We start from the raw sequence: 18,456 nt of genomic DNA, 5'->3' as shown, positions 1-18,456 counted from the left end.
CCAGTAGGCCCTAGCTCTGCCCTGCCTCCCAGAACCAACTTTTCCCAACAAACAGCTGTTGCTGCTAATTGCATCCAACTGGATTCCTACAATGACTGATATTCCTGGCTTATCTGTCTGTGCTTCTCTAACAGAACAGTATTAGTAGTGTGGTGACAGAAAATGTCAGTGGCTAATTACAGGCACATTAGGGCTGCTGGGGAAGCCTATGACCAACAGTCTAATGGACACTGGGTCCTAAAAAGGGACAGCTGGGACCCTGAGTGCCAAGCGGCAGGGCTGTGGGCCCTCAGCATGTTCCCACCATCAGGTCAGTGTTGGAATGTCACCGAAACGTGGCTGCTCCATGGGGTGGATACGCTGCCCAGATGGGCCTTCACAGCCAGGCCCGTAACCATCACAGCAGGTCCAGGCATCATGCTTCCCTCACCAGCTCTACCCAGGCCCAGCCACACCTGCAGGGGGCTGCCATCCCCACAAAGGTGTTCTCAGGCCTGTGCTCAGGGGAACCCCTACATGGGCAACAGTCTCAGGAACCAGGGTGTGCCCCAGGACAGCTGGCTGACATCCTGCAGGAGTACTTGAGGCTGCTAAGGAGGGCAGGCTTGGAGGAGAGCTACTTACTGAAATGGGGCAATGGAGTCTGCGGGGAGGTCAAAAGTAGAGTCCTTGGTTTTCTTGTTGTAGAAGAACTTCTTCTTGAAGCTTTTGCTGAATCCCATAGTCCAGGGCTCTGACGGGAGGAAGAGGGGATGAAGCCCAGAAGGGGACACAAAGCACTTGTGGAGGACAGGTGCGTGCCTTCCTCCACTCCTGGTGGTCTTATTCCTGCCTCCCCGCAAAAGCAAGCAGGGAACAGCCCGTGAGGCAGCAGCCTTCATCACCAGCCCAAAGGGGCTCCAGGAGAATGACTAAGCAATGACTTCTAAACGATCCCACCCCAGTCTTGCCAACCTGCCATCAGGGTAACATCTCTAGGACTCTGACAGATATAGGACTCTGTTAGCCAGAGGGCTGTGAAGAAAGGGGGATGCAAAATGGAAGAAGCCAAGCTTGACTTTCTGGATCTGCGCTATCTACTGAGAAGGCCCTTTTCCTGCCATGAGAACAACACGTGCTTGTGTACAAGTTGAGCTCCTCTCCCTATTCCCTAACCAACTCCCAGGGCCCATGAAAGAACAGAAGAGGCTCAGGGAACACTGTCCCCTAACATACACCTCAGAGAAATGCCAGCCTAGCTGCTACCCACCTTAGCTGGGAGCCCTTCGCTCTGGCTCAGGTAGGGTCTGGGCCCATCACCTGGTGGGGAGAGGGGAGAGGGGAGGGGATGGCGGGAACAGTCCCTCCTCACCCACCATTCACTGTCCTGACGATGTAGAGGCCCATGGGTACAAAGTGCCGGTCATCACGCCCTGTGTAGCTGAGCTTTGGGGTGCCACTGGAGCCCTTGATGATCTTCATCTCCAACCTGACTTCCCCAAGAAGGTATATACATGAGAGAGAGAAAAGGCCCTGGCTGATAAAATTAGTCTCTGACTAATAAAATCACCCCAACTGTAGTATCTGATCCTGGTTTGACTTAAGACGAAACTGAGGCACAGAGCCGAGTGAGTGGGTGGCCATGCTGAGTTTAGAATTCAGGTCCTGAATTCCTACTCAGGCAGTGGAGGCAGGGGAGTAACAAATGACCCTGCTGTGTCACTGCTGCTTGGAGGATTTCAGGGTAACACCAGTAAGGGTGAGATCTGATACCATGGGTGCTAATGGCAATACTGTGGCCACTAAAGCGTTAATGTAACCTCCACATAAGCACACCCAGGAGACTGAGATCTGTGAGCACCCGCACACCACTAAGAATATGAGGACGCATTTATGCCCCTTCTACCCCTCCAGGCTCAATTTCTCTCAGCACTGGGAGCTGGGATTTATGGTATTTCCAGCAGCTTGCTGCTCTGCCCCTCACAGGGCCCATCGTAACTGTGACAGCATCAATGAGCCCGTATTTCTGCCTGACACAGCCCACCCGGCTCCCTCCTGATAGGATGCTGAAGCAGCTCTCAGCCGGGGGGCTCTTGACTGCAGCGGTGCTGCAGAGAGGCAGGTGAGGTGAGGGGACCACTGGAGCCAGCTCACCACCCCACCCCTGACCCATCTCTATGAAACGGAGGATGACTCCAGGACACGGCCGCACCCCCACCTCCTCTTGAATCTGAGCTTCACCGGTCAAGTCACTCACCTGACAAAAATCTTCTCCATCTCTTCCAGTCTGTACACCTCCTTCACCCTGCGGGTAGAGGGACAGAGACAAAGGCCTCCTGGGGGACATTCTCGTCCAGGAGGCAGCTGGGAGGCAGGAGACTGCACCTGACCTTGGCTTGGGCCCCAGGCCCTCCCTGAAACCACCCAGCCCACCGGCAGCAAGGACACCGAGCCTGCCCTGTGGCTGTTCTACACAGACAAGCCCTGGGTTTCAGAGCTGCCAAGCAGCTCCTCAGGCCTGTGTCAGGGCAACTCGGGAGTGAAACTACGGATACTGGAAGACAGGAGGCAGAAAGAGGAAGAAAAGTCTGGCAGACAAAGATGTCTCCGTCAGCATTCTCACCCCCAAGTCATCTTCACCATCACCAGAGAGGAGAAAACCAAGGAGTAGGCTCTTGCCCAGGTCTGTCCACATGGATTTTAGGCCTTCCGTAACAAGTTACTGCTAAACAGTCCTAATAGTCCTATTATCCACAGCGGGTGGGGAAACCCTAACAAGGATGCAGGGCTCCTGTTTGACGCCCACAGTCAGCTCTTGGGGGCCCTGAACATGTCTTTGGAACTGCTACTGGGGAAGGTTCCCAGAAATCCAGCAATCAAACCACAAGCAATGAAGGCAAGGTTCCCCCTGGGAGCTGTCTTTCAGGACCTAGCAGACAGGACATTTTAAAGTGCAGACAGAAATTCCTTTGAGACTTTCACATGCCACCTATAAAGTGCATTCTCAATACTGAATTTAATTTTAACTAAGTAAATTTATGTTAAAAAGAACAAAAATAATGTGGATAAAGTGTAAACTAGATACCTCAGTCTCCAGCCACATGAAGCCCACAAGAGCAGGGCTAAGCAGTACCCTTTGGCAATAACCTCAGACCTCAGCCTACCGTGGAAAAGTGTGTCCTCCATCTGTCTCCTCCTGACTCTGTTCTCTTCCTCCTTTCTCTCTCAGGGTCCTGGAACTTTCCCACTATCTAACATTACAACAACCCTGGCCTTCTCCCTCAGCACTGGGGGTCCCATTCCCTCAAACCATTCTTCTCTTTTTCATGTTCAAAATTCCCATTCCCTCAGCACCCATTTCTTACCTAAAAAAAAAAATAAAAAGGCCAGGTGATGTGCTAACAATGCTCAAGTGGGAACGGGTGATTCATGAGGTGGGCTGGCACTTTCAGAAGCACGTGCATCTTAACAAGGATGCCTTAACCTCTCAGAATGAAGTTCACCCACTGCCAGGCAGGATGGGGAGATGCTCTGGGGCAAGTCACCTACCTAGCACCCTCAAACAAACTTCTCAGCAAGAATGGTCTTGTCTCTAACACCAACTTGCCTAGTACCCTCCACTCAGCCCTCCCATCCCTCACTGGACAGGAGCAGCAGGTACTGGCCAGAAAGAAGCATGGAGGGGAGGGACCACACGCTCACCTGATGGGATTCATGTCAGGCCGACTGGGCTTGGAAACGGCTTTCACAAATTTCTCGGCAAGCTGAATTCTACAATCCAAACAGTCTCTCTCAGAGGCAAGCCAAGGATGCCTCCACCAGCACCCCTACCCCCAGGGCATTTTCACAGCTCCAGTCAGAGAACCTTCTGAATCTGCGGCAAGACTGCTCCAAGAGGCAGCACCCATGTCCCCCAGGATGCCCGCCCTGCCCTTCTCCACCGACGTCTTTATTCATGCCCCACCCCTGTGGATTCTGACCTCTAATTTCACTATGTCGGTTGGTTTTCCTGAAGTATGCCTTCAGCTGTGCTCAGTCACCTCCACTAGAACTTCAAGTATCATCTTTATTGTATGTGTCTGCCCTGTCACCCCAAAGCATGGACACCACAGTGCACCCACTCAGGTGAAGCAACTTAAATGGGACCACTCAAGCACAGGATATTTCTTCCAAGGAGTACCCCTCTTCCCACAAGGTCACCCTCTTGCTCAACCTTAAATACCTCAACCTGAGCAGCTGTGGCAAAATGGAGTGTGCTGGTATCTCTGATAACCAGGGCCCAAGCCCTAGCCAACTCTGAAGTGGCAACACCAATTCTCACCCTGACTTTGGGACCACCCAGTGGGTGGGAGAGGGAAACTCAGGATGTGGACAAGCAGAGAAGGCCTGGGTGAGGGGCCACACCTCAGGAGGCTGCTGTCCTCCCAAGCTGCCCTGGCCTACCCCCACCCTCCCTACCCTGGGGCCCAGGTCAGACCGCTGGTTAAAGTGCTGCTCCCGAACATCGGTGCCATTCAGCACAAGGACATCGAGGATGTGGATGGCACTGATCTTCCGCTGGGCCTTCCCCTAGAAGGATAAGTAAGTACACTGCCCAATCTGCCAGGCGTCAGCCTTCAGGCCCCACTAACCCCCACCATGGCATGCTGGCTCCATTCCGCCTATAGCCAGGGGAAAGGTAGGGCTCTAAATGCGGGATATTTCTCTTGTCTCCCTCCCAGCTGCTTCTCAGAACGACTGGCCTGGGCTTCTGAGCAGGGTAAGATCCAAGGCATTGGGTGATGAGGCCCCTTGAACCTCAAACCCAGTGAGGTTGCTGCCATGGCACTCCAGCCAGGATCTGGCTTACACCCCTTGCCAACTGTTCCTACTGACTGTGCTGAATGTTACCATATAGATTTCATACTCATGGCTCCTGAGAAATAACAAGTCTCTTCTTTCCCAAGGGATCTCTGGTCAAAAACTAAATCAGCTGCTAAAAAATACCCCGTAGACTCAGTAGGGCCCTTAATGCACAGAGACAATCGAGGTCTCCTCTGATGCACAGAGACTGCGCTCCTCCTTACCTGAACCACTGTGGCTTAGAGCAACTGCTCCGGGAGAAGAGTCATTATAAAGCCTTAGCCCAGCCTTCGGCCCTGTCAGCCACCACACAATGTAACCAAGTTAACTCAGGGCAAAAGGCCAGGTTCAGCAGCTCCCTAGTCCCCTAGCTGCAGGGCCAACACTTGAGCAGAATCATCTCTGACCTCCCCTTTCAGCTCATGCACAATTTCCACAGATAGCAGTGTGTCCCGGGGCAGCTCTGTCTTCAGGTCTAGCTTGATCCAGCGGTCTGACTGGCGGCCATCCCACGTGTAGATCTGGGATTTCTATAGGCAGAGAGAAACAGTCGGGTAAGGAAGGCATGGACATCGAAGGATAAAAGGCTTACTTCTCAAAAGAGCTTTTAGTTGGCAACTACAAACTGATGGGACTGGGAAATGTCAGAAGAAAATGTCTATGAGAAATTAAATCCATTATACTTTAGTGATAATGATAGTAGTGTTCTCCAGTGCCTCTGCAGAAGAGAAGCAGAGATCTGGCTCAGCCTTGGAACAGGCACAGGGCACCACTCAAAAGACCTAAGTCCATAATTAGTGGCCCTCAAAAAAGATCCAATTTCGTGTATGTCTAAGGTGGGTTTGGTGAAGAGTCCAGAGAGCAGAGAAGGAGAGAGTAAGTAAAATGAGAAAAAGACAAAGTGTGAGAGGACACAAAAGAAGTAACTGAGGAAGACAGGATCAAATTATATAGAAACACAAGTCAAGAGCTGAAGGAAAAAGCAATGACTTTACCCAGTTAAGTAAGATAAAGAGCTTGCCAAGGCTCTCCCTCACCTCATTCTAGACTCCAGGGGGCCCAGGGTAGGGACAGGGAGTATCTTTGCAAGACGGGGGATGGCATGGGGTGGTGGTGGTGTTGCAAAGGAATGGCTGCATGGGCTCAAGCCAGATTAGCCTCGTGACCACGCTGCTAGCCTGGGAAGCTCTGTATCACAAGAAAAGCGGCAGTGTTCCCCTTAGCAATGCACAGAGTTGAAGAAACAAATGAAAGAATGAATGAATGACACTTGGCAAACTCAGAGGAAGAAAGGAAATAAAGTTTCAAGAAATACCTTCACTAGAGTTAAAGCAACAGCTACTTAGTGCCAAGAGAACATGTACCAAGTGTGGCAGGCAGCAGTCCAGATTCCCACAAAGGGCAAATCCACCATCCCAAGCTGGGCAGGAAGCCAGCTGCAGACTTACCCCCAGGCCGATGAGGAACTTCTGCTCACTGCCAGACACCATGCAGCGGTAGTCAAACACAGGGCGGATCTTCTCCAGGGTTTTAGAGGTGAGCAGTGTGGGCTTGTAGCTGAAGATGTCAATCTCAGTGCCCTGCAGCCACGAGTCAGAGAAAACACTGTCAGGTTGGGGGAAGGGACAGTATGGGTGCCTATATGGGCTGGGGGCAGGCTCGACAAGGCAAGGGACAGGAAGCATTGGCTCTCTGAAATATGCTCCCCTACACCCCCTTCTCTACCTAACTGTGCACTAAATGGGATCTATTTCCATCTGCTTGGAATGTTCCTGTAGGACCTATTAGGAGAGGCTGGAAAAGTAAAGAACACTGAGTCCCCAGGTACAGATCAATTTACCAGACCTATAAGAAAATGTCACCAGAATATAAAAGCTGCCCCTTCAATAAAACTAAAAGCAAGGATTCTCCAGCAGTTGGTTTGAGAACAGTTTAGTAATCTCTTTACCCCATTTAGAAAATTGTACACATACTATTCTTTTGAGGGCATCTTGAACCTCGGTCTCTACTCCCTGACCCCCACAAAACCAGCACAATTGCCCATGATCTGGGCTAGATTTAAATGAGGCCCAAGTAAAAGCTGGAGGTTGAGTGGTAGGAACAAACAGGGCAAAAGAACTCTGAGGACCAGGTCACCAGAAATAAGACTAAGAAGCTGGGGTTAGGCCAACCCTGCTGTGGGCTTCCCTGGCAGCTCCCTTCACCCTATGCCCAGCTCCCTTGTCTAAGATCATCCTACACTCTATGTCTCTTTTGTAGGCAAATCCCACAGGACCCTGAACTTGCCAGGGTGACACAGCCAGAACCACCCTTTGGGTAGCAGGAATGCTGAGCACAGGCACTGAAGATGAGAATCTTCCACTGGCCTGACTCTGCTCTTGGGGAATTCAACACCCTATACCAAAGGTTCCCCACTGTGGCAGCCTTAGCTCTGCCCCTTAGAATCCATGAGGGGCATCTGCACAAACCCTCTGGAGGCCATGCATTTGGGGCCTCAGTGATACTATCCACATCTAGAGACAGATCTCTAACTTTTTATTTCCACCACAGATACCAGTCTTACCTGGATTAGCTCAAAGAACTTTGATTTGGGGTCAGAGGAAGAAGGAGCCACACGAGCCTGGTCTGGGATCTGAAATAAGACAGCAAAGAGCCTTGACTTTCAAATGCCCGTTTGACCGAGGCCATGTATGAGTGTACGCAGGTGGAGGATAGGGTCAAACTGGGGAGGAGGAATGGCACACAACAAAGGAGGCTAGGCTGATAGGGATGGAGGTGGACTCACTGCTCCCTTTCAGACCCTGTGGCAATGCACCCCAAAGGCTACTGCCCTTTCTCTGGGGCTCTCTGTGGTCAGTGCTGCTACATGGGGCCACCAGTTGCAAAACTGATGCCAGTCCACCTCCCCACACCCCACCCCTTAGTCCTTTCTGACCCAGCTGCAGGGTCAAACCTGCAGTGAAAGGGCCAAGGAGGTAACTACCAGCAATGCCGAGATGTCAACCTCTGGGATGCTGTGAGGGTAGCATGTATTTTTGGATGCGGAGAGACCCTAAGGTGACAGGATTGGAAGTTAACCCCATTCTTCTCTACGGCTTCCCTGCCCCAAAGCAGCAATGGGCTGGGGGAGACACTCACCCCCCAGAGTCGGAGGCACTCCTTCCGGATCTCTGCCTGTCGAGGCTCACTCAGTGTCCTGGGAATATGAAGCCAGTTAGTGATTAAAATCTCTAAGAGGCACAGGAGTGCCCCCTGTGCACCCCTCACATCCCACAGAGAGGAGGCCTGAATGAATGAACATGTGAGTGTACACACAGACACTATGCTGCCACTGGCCCAGCGTGATTACAACACATGCAAGGCTCTCCTTTTGAAGACAGGAGCTCAAACATACATGAAATGGGATTACCTGCCCTTCTCATCACAGTGGGAAAGGAGAAAGTGCCCTCCAGACTACCTGGATGCCAAGGTCCTCTCTGATACCCCTTTTCAATCACCCGTCAACATGTTCTAGCTCCTCCTCTGCTGACACAGGCCATACCAAACCTGTCCGAGCGGATGTCACCATGCCCCTCAAGGCTGAATTAGCTTATGTTCACCCCCTACCAGAGGTTTCTCTGATCAGTCCTACCTCTCCTCTCTTGATCACTCTTTACTCTGTGTCCCCTGGACATTATGTATTCTATTTGTGCTATGCCACTGTACACCCTCTGATGCACTGTTAATAAACTTTCCTGTATCCTTTTCCTGGGTTACTCTTATCTGCCCAAAGACAGTGTAAAGTATTTGGGGACAAGGTTCATGTCATATGCTTCTCTGGCATCCTTCAGAGACCATAGCAGAGTATGAGATAAGAGTAGGTGTTTTAAAATGTTTGTTGAAATGAGAAAAACAACCAGCTTGGGGGGAGGAGCAAAGCAAGATCTTCCCTTGAAATAGGTGGTTTCTGAAAAGTGGGCAACACTCACGTGTCTTGAACAAAGGCATGGATTTTCGCCAGAGCTTTGATCTGCAGACCACAGTGGCTAGAAGAAAAAAAAAATTGTTTGATCTCAGGATTACCAAAAAAGACAGGTAACTGACATCAGGACAGAGAGGTTAAACTGGAGCAGTGGCCTTCTACGTTTGGTGAAGGAGCTGGAGAGTTGAGAAACAAATCCACACCCCTACCCCACAGTGCAGTTATGTGGGGCTTACTGAAGGATGAGGGTAGAACAGGAAAACCGAGTCACTCAGTTCTTAGATCCCAAGTCCTACTAAAAGGAAGCTTCTAATCCCACCCTTAAATCATCTGAGAGTAGAGGTGAGCTCATTCAAAGCCCAGGCTTGGTTCAACTATAGACTAAGCTTACTTGACCCATGTATAGTAACAGTCACCCTTTCTACTTTAGTCTTCACTGTTCTTTACATACAATGTCTGGCATTTAATAAAAAATTATGAGGCATATGATGAAGCAAGAAAATGCTACCCATTGACAAGCGGGAAAACAGGCCAACAGAATAAGACCCAGAGATGGCCCAAATGTTGGAATTCTTAGATGGGGCCTTTAAGATAACTGTGATAAACATGTTAAAAGATCTATTGGAAAGGGTGAATGACATATATAAAAAGGTGAAGATTTTCAGCAAAGATATAGAAACTGTATTTTTTAAAGGCAAATAGAAATTCTAGAAATGAAAATATGTTCGAGATGAGTAATTATTTTGCTGGGATTGGCAGACTGAACATAGTAGAGGAAAGAACCAGTGAACTGGAGGACAGACATGTCAACAGAAACCCAAACTGAAACATAAAAGAGGAAAAAAAGTGAAAAAAAAAAAAAACAAAAACGGATCATCTAGGTATTGGGGACAATAGCAAACTGCTTAACATAAACATAATTGGAGTTCCAGAAGCAGAGGAAAGAATAAAACAATACATTAGGCCGGGTGTGGTGGCTCACACCTGTAATCCCAGCACTCTGGGAGGCTAAGGCTGGCGGATCATCCGAGGTCAGGAGTTTCAGACCAGCCTGACCAACATGGCGAAATTCTGTCTCTACTAAAAACACAAAAACTAGCCAGGCATGGTGGTGGGCGCCTGTAATCCCACCTACTCAGGAGGCTGAAACAGGTGAATCACTTGAACCCCAGAGGAGGAGGCTGCAGTGAGCCAAGATTGCACCACTGCACTCCAGCCTGGGCAACAGAACGAGACTCCATCTCAAAAAAAAAAAAAGAATAAAACAACATATTGACAAACTAATGGCCAAGAAATTTCCTGAAGTGTTGAACGAAATCAATCCAGGGATCCAAGGTCAGTGAACCCCAAGCGGAATAAATACAAAGAAAACCACATATAAATGTATCAAGGTTGATATACTAAAAATAACAGATAAAATATTAAAAGCAGCCAAAGGGAAAAAGACACATGACATACAGGAAAACAACAGGAATAATGGCTGACTTTTCATCAGAAACAAGGGAGGCAGAGAACCATGGAATCATATCTTTAAAGTGCTAAGAGAAAAAACATCAACCTCAAATTCCATACCCAGTGAAAATATCCTTCAAAAATGAAAGGGAAATATACATACATATATATATATATATATATATATATATATATTTTTTTTTTTTTTTTTTTTTTTTTTTTTTTTTTTGAGACAGAGTCTCACTCTATCACCCAGGCTGGAGTGCAGTGGCACGATCTTGGCTCATTGCAACCTCCACCCCCTGGGTTCAAGCAATTCTCTTGCCAGACAGTTTCGCCATGTTGGCCAGGCCAGTCTCAAGCTCCTGGCCTGAAGTGATCCACCTGCCTCGGCCTCCCAAAGTGCTGGGATTACAGGCATGAGCCACCATGCCTGGTCTAAATACATTTTATTTATTTATTTATTTATGATAAAGTCTTGCTCTCTCACCTAGGCTAGAGTGCAATGGCACAATCCCAGCTCAATGCAACCTCTGCCTCCCAGGTTCAAGTGCTTCTTCAGCCTCAGCCTCCCGAGTAGCTGGGATTACAGGTACCCGCCATTATGCCGGGCTAATTTTTGCACTTTTGTAGAGACGAGGTTTCACCATGTTGGTCAGGCTGGTCTCGAACTCCTGACCTCAGGTGATCCACCTGCCTAAGACTCCCAAAGTCCTGGGATTACAGGCATGAGCCACCACACCTGGCCTAAATATATTTTTAAATAGACAAAAGCAGGGAATTAGTCTCCAGCAGACTTGTACTACAAAGACAGGCTAAAAGAAATTCTTTAGGCTGAAGAGAAATGATTCCAAATGGAAATCTGGTTCTACAGGAAGGAATGAAGAACACCAGAAAGGGTAAGTATGTCAGTAAATACCAAAGACCTTTTGTAAAAAAAATTAGATATATATGTGCATGCGTGTGCATCTTTAAAAGACTATAAGCAGTTTAAAGTAAAAATAGTAACTATATAAACTAGGGTTTATATAAAAACAAAAACACAAAGACAAAAAGAATAGCATGTATTGTGTTGTAAGGTTCTTACACTGTTCATAAAGCAACAAAATAGTTTTGGAAGGCAGACTAATAAAAGGTGCATACTGTAATCTCTAGAGCAACAACTAAAACATAACAAAATAAAGTCATCTAAAAAACCTCAAGGAGATAAAAGGAATACTAAAAAATACTGAAGTATTTAAAAAATACTGAATTAGTTATTAAAAAATACTGAATTAGTCCCGCCAAAAATGGAGGGAAGAAAGGAAGAGAAGAACAAAGAACAGGCAGGATAAACAGAAATCAACCAAGATAGGGGATTTAGAGCCAAACATTAATAATTACACTCAATGTAAATGTACCAATCACCCCAATTAAAATGCTGAGACTTTTATCCAGGTCAGACTGGACAAAAAGGTAAGACTTACCCACATGTTGTCTATAAGAAACACATTTAATCATAAAGACAAAGGTAGAAGGACAAAAAAAGACCATACAAACACTAAGCTAAAGAAAGCTTAAGTGGCTATATTAATGTCAGATAAAGCAGACTTTCCGACAAGGAGTTATTACTGGAAATAAATAGGGTATTTCATAACGATAAAAGGTCAATTCATCAAGAAAACAAAACTGTCTTAAACGTGCATATGCCTAATAACAAAGATCCCAAATAACTGAAGAACTGACAAAACTAACGGGAGACACAGACAACTCAATAATCATAGTTAAAGACTTTAACAACCCTCTTAGCAACTGACAGAATAAGTACTCAAAATATCAGTGAAGATTTAGAAGATCTGAAAAACACTATGAACTAACTTGACCAAATTAACATTTATAGAACATTATACCAAGCAACACCAAGATAGAGCATATGATGGGCCATAAAATAAGCCTCATTAAGTTTCAAAGGATCAAAATCATACAGAATACATTCTCTGAGAATGGTGTGACTAAATCTAATAGATATCTTAAAAATCCTGAATTATCTGAATATTAAATATGACATACACATAATCTATGAATCAAAGAACAAATCATAAGGAAAAAATTTAAAATATATGAGCCATAGGATAATTAAAAGACACATATCAAAATGTAAGAGATTCGGCTAAAGCATCCTTTTTTTTTTTTTTTGAGACAGGGTATCATTCTGTCATCCGGGCTGGAGGGTAGTGGTGCAATCTTGGCTCACTGCAACCTCCACCTTCTGGGCTCAAGCAATCCTCTTGCCTCAGCCTCCTGAGTAGCTGGTACCACAGGTATAAGCCACCATGCCGAGCTAATTTTTATACATTTTGTAGAGATAGGGCTTCACCATGTTGCCCAGGCTAGTTTCAAACTCCTGAGCATAAGTAATCAACTGCCTTGGCCTCCCAAAGTGCTGGGATTACAGGTGTGAGTCACCGTGCCTGGCCCTAAAGGATCCTTAAAGGGAAATTCACAACATTAAAAAAATTATATATATACACATATATACGTGCAGAAATAGAAAAGCCCATCCTAAAATTTATAAGGAATCTCAAGGGACACCAAATAGCCAAAATAATCTTGAAAATGATGAGCAAAGTTAGAGAACTCACACTTCCTGATATTAAAACTTCCTACAAAGCTACAGTAATAAAAACTGTCTACTACTGGCATAAAGACAGACACATAAACCAATGGAAGAGATAGCCCAGAAATAAACTCTTATATATATGATCAAATGATAGATGCCAAGACCAATCAATGGGGAAAGGGCAGTGTTTTCAACTAATGGTACTGGGAAAACTAGATATTCACATGCAAAACGACCCTCACCTAATACTATATACAAAAATTAACTTAAAATGAATCAAAGATCTAAATGTAACAGATAAAACTGTAAAACTTGGCCGGGCGCAGTGGCTCATGCCTGTAATTCCAGCACTTTGGGAGGCCGAGGCGGGAGGATCACGAGGTCAACAGATGGAGACCATCCTGGCCAAGAGATGGAGACCATCCTGGCCAACATGGTGAAACTCTGTCTCTACTAAAAATACAAAAATTAGCTGAGCGTGGTGGCATGCACCTGTAATCCCAGCTACTCAGGAGGTTGAGACCGGAGAATTGCTTGAACCTGGGAGGCAGAGGTTGCAGTGAGCTGAGATTGCACCACTGTATTCCAGCCTGGCAACTGAGCAAGACTCCATCTCAAAAAAAAAAAAGAAACTGTAAAACTCTTTAAAAACACAGAGGAAAGATTAATGACATTGAATTTAACAATGATTTCCTGCATATAACACCAAAAGCACAAGGAATAAAAGAAAAAAATAGGTAAATTGGATTACATCAAAATTTTAAACTTAAGTGCATCAAAGGACACAATGAATGCAGTGGGAAAAAAAACCCTACAGAATCCCAGATATTTTCAAATTACATATCTGACAAGTGATTAATATCCAGAATATATAAAGAACTCCTACAATTCAACAACAACAACAAACAAACAAAAACAATTAAAAACAGCCAAAGGTCAGCCAGACATGGTGGCTCATGCCTGAAATCCCAGCACTTTGGGAGGCCTAGGTGGGCAGATCACCTGAGGTCAGTTGAAGACCAGCCTGGCCAACATGTTGTAACCTGTCTCTACTAAAAACACAAAAATTAGCTGGGCATGGTGGCAGGTGCCTGTAATCCCAGCTACTCACAGGACTTGTATCCAGAATGTAAAATAATTCCTGCAACTTAATAAAAAGGCAAATCAATTTTTTTAAATGTTCAAAAGACTTGAAGAAACACTTCATAAAAGAAGATATACAAGTAGCCAATAAGCACATACAAAGGGGTTCAATATAATCCGTTGTCACAGAAATACATATTGAAACCACAATGATATAACACTACACCCCACCAAATGGTTAAAATAAAAGACTGATAATACCACCTGCTGACAAAGATGTAATCAGAACTTCATACTTTGTCAGAAGGAGAATAAAACAATGTATATAAATTGTTTTATTGTTTTTATATATAATATACAATTTTTTTTTTGAGACGGAGTCTCGCTCAGGCTGGAGTGCAATGGCGTGATCTCGGTTCACTGCAACCTCCACCTCCCAGGTTCAAGCGATTCTCCTGCCTCAGCCTCCCCAGTAGCTGGGATTACAGGCATGTGCCACCATGCCCAGCTAAGTTTATATTTTTAGTAGAGATAGGGTTTCACCATGTTGGCCAGGCTAGTCTCGAACTCCTGACCTCAGGTGATCCACCCACCTCGGCCTCCCAAAGTGCTGGGATTACAGGCATGAGCCACGGCGCCCAGCCATAATATACATATTATATGTATACTATATACATATACATTGTTTTATTTTGTGTGTGTGTGTATATATATATGATACACACACACAGTGTTTTAGAAAACTATGTGGTATTTTAAAATAAACATACATCTCCTCTATGATCCAGAATTTCCCACTCAGGTATTTACCCAAGGAAATTACAACATTTGTCCACCCAAGCTTTGTATAAGAATGTTTTTATCAGCTTTATTCGTAACAGCCCCAAACTGTCAAGTGGCCATTGACAAAAGAATCCCCATACAATGGAATGGAATACTAGTCAGCAAGAAAACCAAACCAACTAACACAATATGAATGAATCTCAAAAACATGATGAGGAAAAAATCCCAGACACAAAATACAAAGTTCTAGAACAAGCAAAACTAACCTGTGGTGATAAAAATCAGAAGAGGGGTTACCTTGGGGTTGCCTGAGTAGGGGCACAAGGAAATTTCCTTAGATGATGGAAACGGTTTTTATCTTTTTTTTTTTTTTTTTTTGAGATGAGTCTTGCTCTGTTGCCCAGGCTGGAGTGCAGTGGCACAATCTCAGCTCACTGCAAGCTCCGCCTCCTGGGTTCACGCCATTCTCCTGCCTCAGCCTCCCAAGTAGCTGGGACTACAGGCACCTGCCACCACGCCCGGCTAATTTTTTGTATTTGTATTAGAGACAGGGTTTCACTGTGTTTAGCCAGGATGGTCTCGATCTCCTGACCTCGTGATCTGCCCGCCTCGGCCTCCCAAAGTGCTGGGATTACAGGCATGAGTCACTACGCCCAGTCACGTTTTTTATTGTAATAGGGATGGTAGGCTACAAGGCTATATGCATTTGTCAAAACTGATTAAAGTATACACTTAAGATTTGCATTTCACTTACAGAATTATACCTCCACTTTTTTAGAAAAAGAAAAGTGGTTGGTTATAGAGTTGCTTAAATACTCTGTGCTATTGGAACCACTGAAAAGAAGTCCAGTTCTGCCATGCTTCTACGCACACTTGTTCAGCCAAAAGACATGTTCCATAACCCAGAAGTGTTATAAAGCCCTAGCCAGGCGGATCCCTGGGCCTGTTTGCTTCCTCATCTATAACATGCTGAAGTTTACTGTCTGCTCCACTTTGGTGCCTACCATTGCTATCAAAATGAGGGAGCTTATATGGTAGTACTGTGGAAAGTTAAAACACAAGGCAATACTGGAAAAATAGGAGAGAATAGGACAAAGACTTCTTCCCCTTCTGTGATTCTCCAGGGCCACCTATATCTTCAAACTTCTCTGGGGGACTTAAGGTTGGACCCTTAACTAAGGCTTTTCCAACACCTGTTTGTCCCCCTAAGAGAGCACTTTCTGTTGCTTCACTGCTACTATACAACCCCCCAACCTATCTCCAAGCACTTTTTTCTAAGGCCTGCCCACTGAGAAAACTAAGCCAAATGTCACAACTTGAAATTATTACCACTAACGGAGTGGGGAAAACAAAGAAGATACAGAAAACAGCATTTGGATCACCAGTTGGGAAACTCATGAGCTGGCAAAAGTTTGGGCACTTCCAAAGCATGTTATACACATGCTTTCCATCCATCTCCTGCCTCCAAACAGGGACTTCTCCAGGCAACAAGCATGATGGCCTTCTACAAACAGCAGCAATTAAAGGGAAATTACTCCTGCCTCCAGGGACACAGGCTGCTCTCTGTCAGCTATACACAGGCTCCTGTGGGCAGGCCTATACTAGCCAGGCACCTACCTGCCACCCTTGGGATAGGGCCTGGCAGCAGGATGGGGGTCCCTGAGGGTAACTAACCAAAGTCCCAGGCAGCCCTGGAACCAGCAGACCATACTCAGTTGCCAATTTGTCGGGGCTGACAAAGTGATACCAAGAGCCAACCACTCAGTCTTTCACTCTCTGGTCTTCCTTAGGACCTCAGTGGTGCCAGCAAAAACCAGCCCGTTGGCTTACCTCTCATTGGACCGTATCATGTAGTCAGTAAATTCATGGTCTCCCTTGATCACCTCCAGGGGGACCACCAAGTTGACGTCGGAATCAGTGTTCCGCAGCTGATTGAGTTTAATATTCACTGCGAAGAGGTAATCCCGAACGTCATCTATGCCCACCTTCAGGCCCTTGCACACCACATACCTGGCAGGAGATACTCTGTCACTCCACCGAGCAAGGGCTTCCTCCCCATACATTCCTTTCCCCCAACCCCTTGTGGAATCACAAAGCTTAACAACTTCCCTATTCAACCTTAGGCCTATGCACAAAGAACACCACAGACCCTTTGCGCACTAAAGTTCCCCTCAAATCCTTCCCTGTTAAGCTCTATTTCTACTCTCTATGGCAGTAGTTCCTAACTTCCCTGTGACAGACGGGCTGTGTCACAATCACCTGGGGAGTCTGTCAAATTACAGACCTAATGAATCAAACTCTCCCAGGAGAAGGCCCAGAAATATGTGTTTGTAACAAGCCACCCGGCAATTCTGATTAGTTGCGTTTTCTCTCACCTTGTGTGTGGGCAGTGTCACACTGGGACCCCAGTAGTGCCTTTGGATGGCAGCTCCTTGCCCCTTCCCAGCCCATGCCCCCCGAAGTGTCCCTACTATTGGTCACCTTCTCCTGGACCAAGCTGAGAGTCCCTCACATAAGCATGGAGAATAAGGCTTGGGAGAAGGAGGGAAAAGCTGAACTGGCACATCACAAGACCAAAAGATCCAGGAATCCTGAATCCTGTTGGCTCTCATCACTTCTTTAAAGTCAAGGTTTTAAATGTAGCTTAAGAGGTCATGCCAGAGAGATGCACCATGATTTGCTGTTCTGACATTTAGCCAACTAATCTGGCTAATATAGAGAGAAAGCCTTCACCTCTCTGAGTTGGCAGGACGGCTGGTAATAGGCTTGAAGAGACAAACTCGTTCAAAGCAGCAGTACAGCAGGTAGACAAGCCCCACACTAAACGGTGTGAACAGGTCAAAGGTTTTACAGATGAAGTGGCCTCCTAGATTAGAGAGAAAACACCAAAAGCAGCCAATGGGTCTATTCCAAGAGATGGGTGAAGTAGTCTTGGGAGTAAATATGACAAAGTCAAGGAACCAGCACCTGGGTCTGTTAAAAGTCAGAGACAATTTAAGGGGGAGAACCAGTTTTGGAGGGGACTTTGAGGGTTCTTTCTCCCTAAATTACTCATTTAGCTACCTGTCAGCTAACACAAGCAGATTTTTTTTAACTTCCCCTCCAACCCCTTATACATGCTCTTGTCCAATAGGGCCTCTAGTGGGTCCTGGGGTGAGGAGACAGCTGAGGAAGTGTCACCTGTCCGGACAATGGACAGCGCCATGAGGAACTGACACAGAAGCAGCTGCTTGCTGAGGATCTCCTGCAGGTTCTCCTGCCCCTCCACCGAGAAACCCTGAAATGAGAGCACAAGGAATGGGGTTGGAAAGAGAAAGGAGAAGGACTGAGAATAACATCACTACCTCATCTTCATCAAGAGTTCTTGAAGTGTTTTCATTTATCACCATCTGACTGATGAAGCAGCAGCTCAGTGTTGAGTTATTTTAGAAGGTCACTGGGCTTGTTAGATGGAGTAAGCACAGGACTCAGACCTACCACTGGACCAGCTCCACTTTCCTGCTCTATCATTCCCAGGGGATGGAACCAAGCCTACTTTTCCAAGGAGATGGTCTGGAAAGTGTTTTAACTCATGGGAATCCAGGGAAGAGTAAGGCAGAACAGAGGCAAAATATTGGCTAGTCAGAGGTCAACCACAACATAAGAAACAGAATGCTCTGGTGAGTCCTAACAAGACCAGGGAGTAAGTGCAGTGAGAAAACTCTGCTTCGGCTTCCCACTCTGGTGACAGGAGAAAAGTTAACCTTCCTAGTCACAG

At 46.2% G+C, this 18,456-nt stretch overlaps 1 protein-coding gene across 1 annotated transcript in view; it reads right to left on the bottom strand.

Annotated features, from left to right (window-relative positions):
* CMTR1 (cap methyltransferase 1) overlaps positions 1-18,456 on the bottom strand; it is a 47,671-nt gene that overhangs the window by 1,637 nt on the left and 27,578 nt on the right. The window contains exons 11-23 of the mRNA XM_007972744.3: positions 17,880-17,976; positions 17,433-17,565; positions 16,530-16,709; positions 8,790-8,846; positions 7,960-8,017; positions 7,385-7,453; positions 6,270-6,401; positions 5,229-5,351; positions 4,457-4,548; positions 3,682-3,750; positions 2,237-2,284; positions 1,356-1,468; positions 625-733 (exon numbers count right to left, since the gene is read on the bottom strand). Of these exons, the coding sequence (XP_007970935.1) occupies positions 625-733; positions 1,356-1,468; positions 2,237-2,284; positions 3,682-3,750; positions 4,457-4,548; positions 5,229-5,351; positions 6,270-6,401; positions 7,385-7,453; positions 7,960-8,017; positions 8,790-8,846; positions 16,530-16,709; positions 17,433-17,565; positions 17,880-17,976 (1,280 nt within the window). The remainder of the gene's footprint in view (positions 1-624; positions 734-1,355; positions 1,469-2,236; positions 2,285-3,681; positions 3,751-4,456; positions 4,549-5,228; positions 5,352-6,269; positions 6,402-7,384; positions 7,454-7,959; positions 8,018-8,789; positions 8,847-16,529; positions 16,710-17,432; positions 17,566-17,879; positions 17,977-18,456) is intronic.

The sequence above is a fragment of the Chlorocebus sabaeus genome, chromosome 17, assembly GCF_047675955.1.
Source record: "Chlorocebus sabaeus isolate Y175 chromosome 17, mChlSab1.0.hap1, whole genome shotgun sequence".
Taxonomy (NCBI): Eukaryota; Metazoa; Chordata; class Mammalia; order Primates; family Cercopithecidae; genus Chlorocebus; species Chlorocebus sabaeus.
Note: the sequence above shows the minus strand (reverse complement) of the source record. Positions and strands in the feature narration are given on the sequence as shown.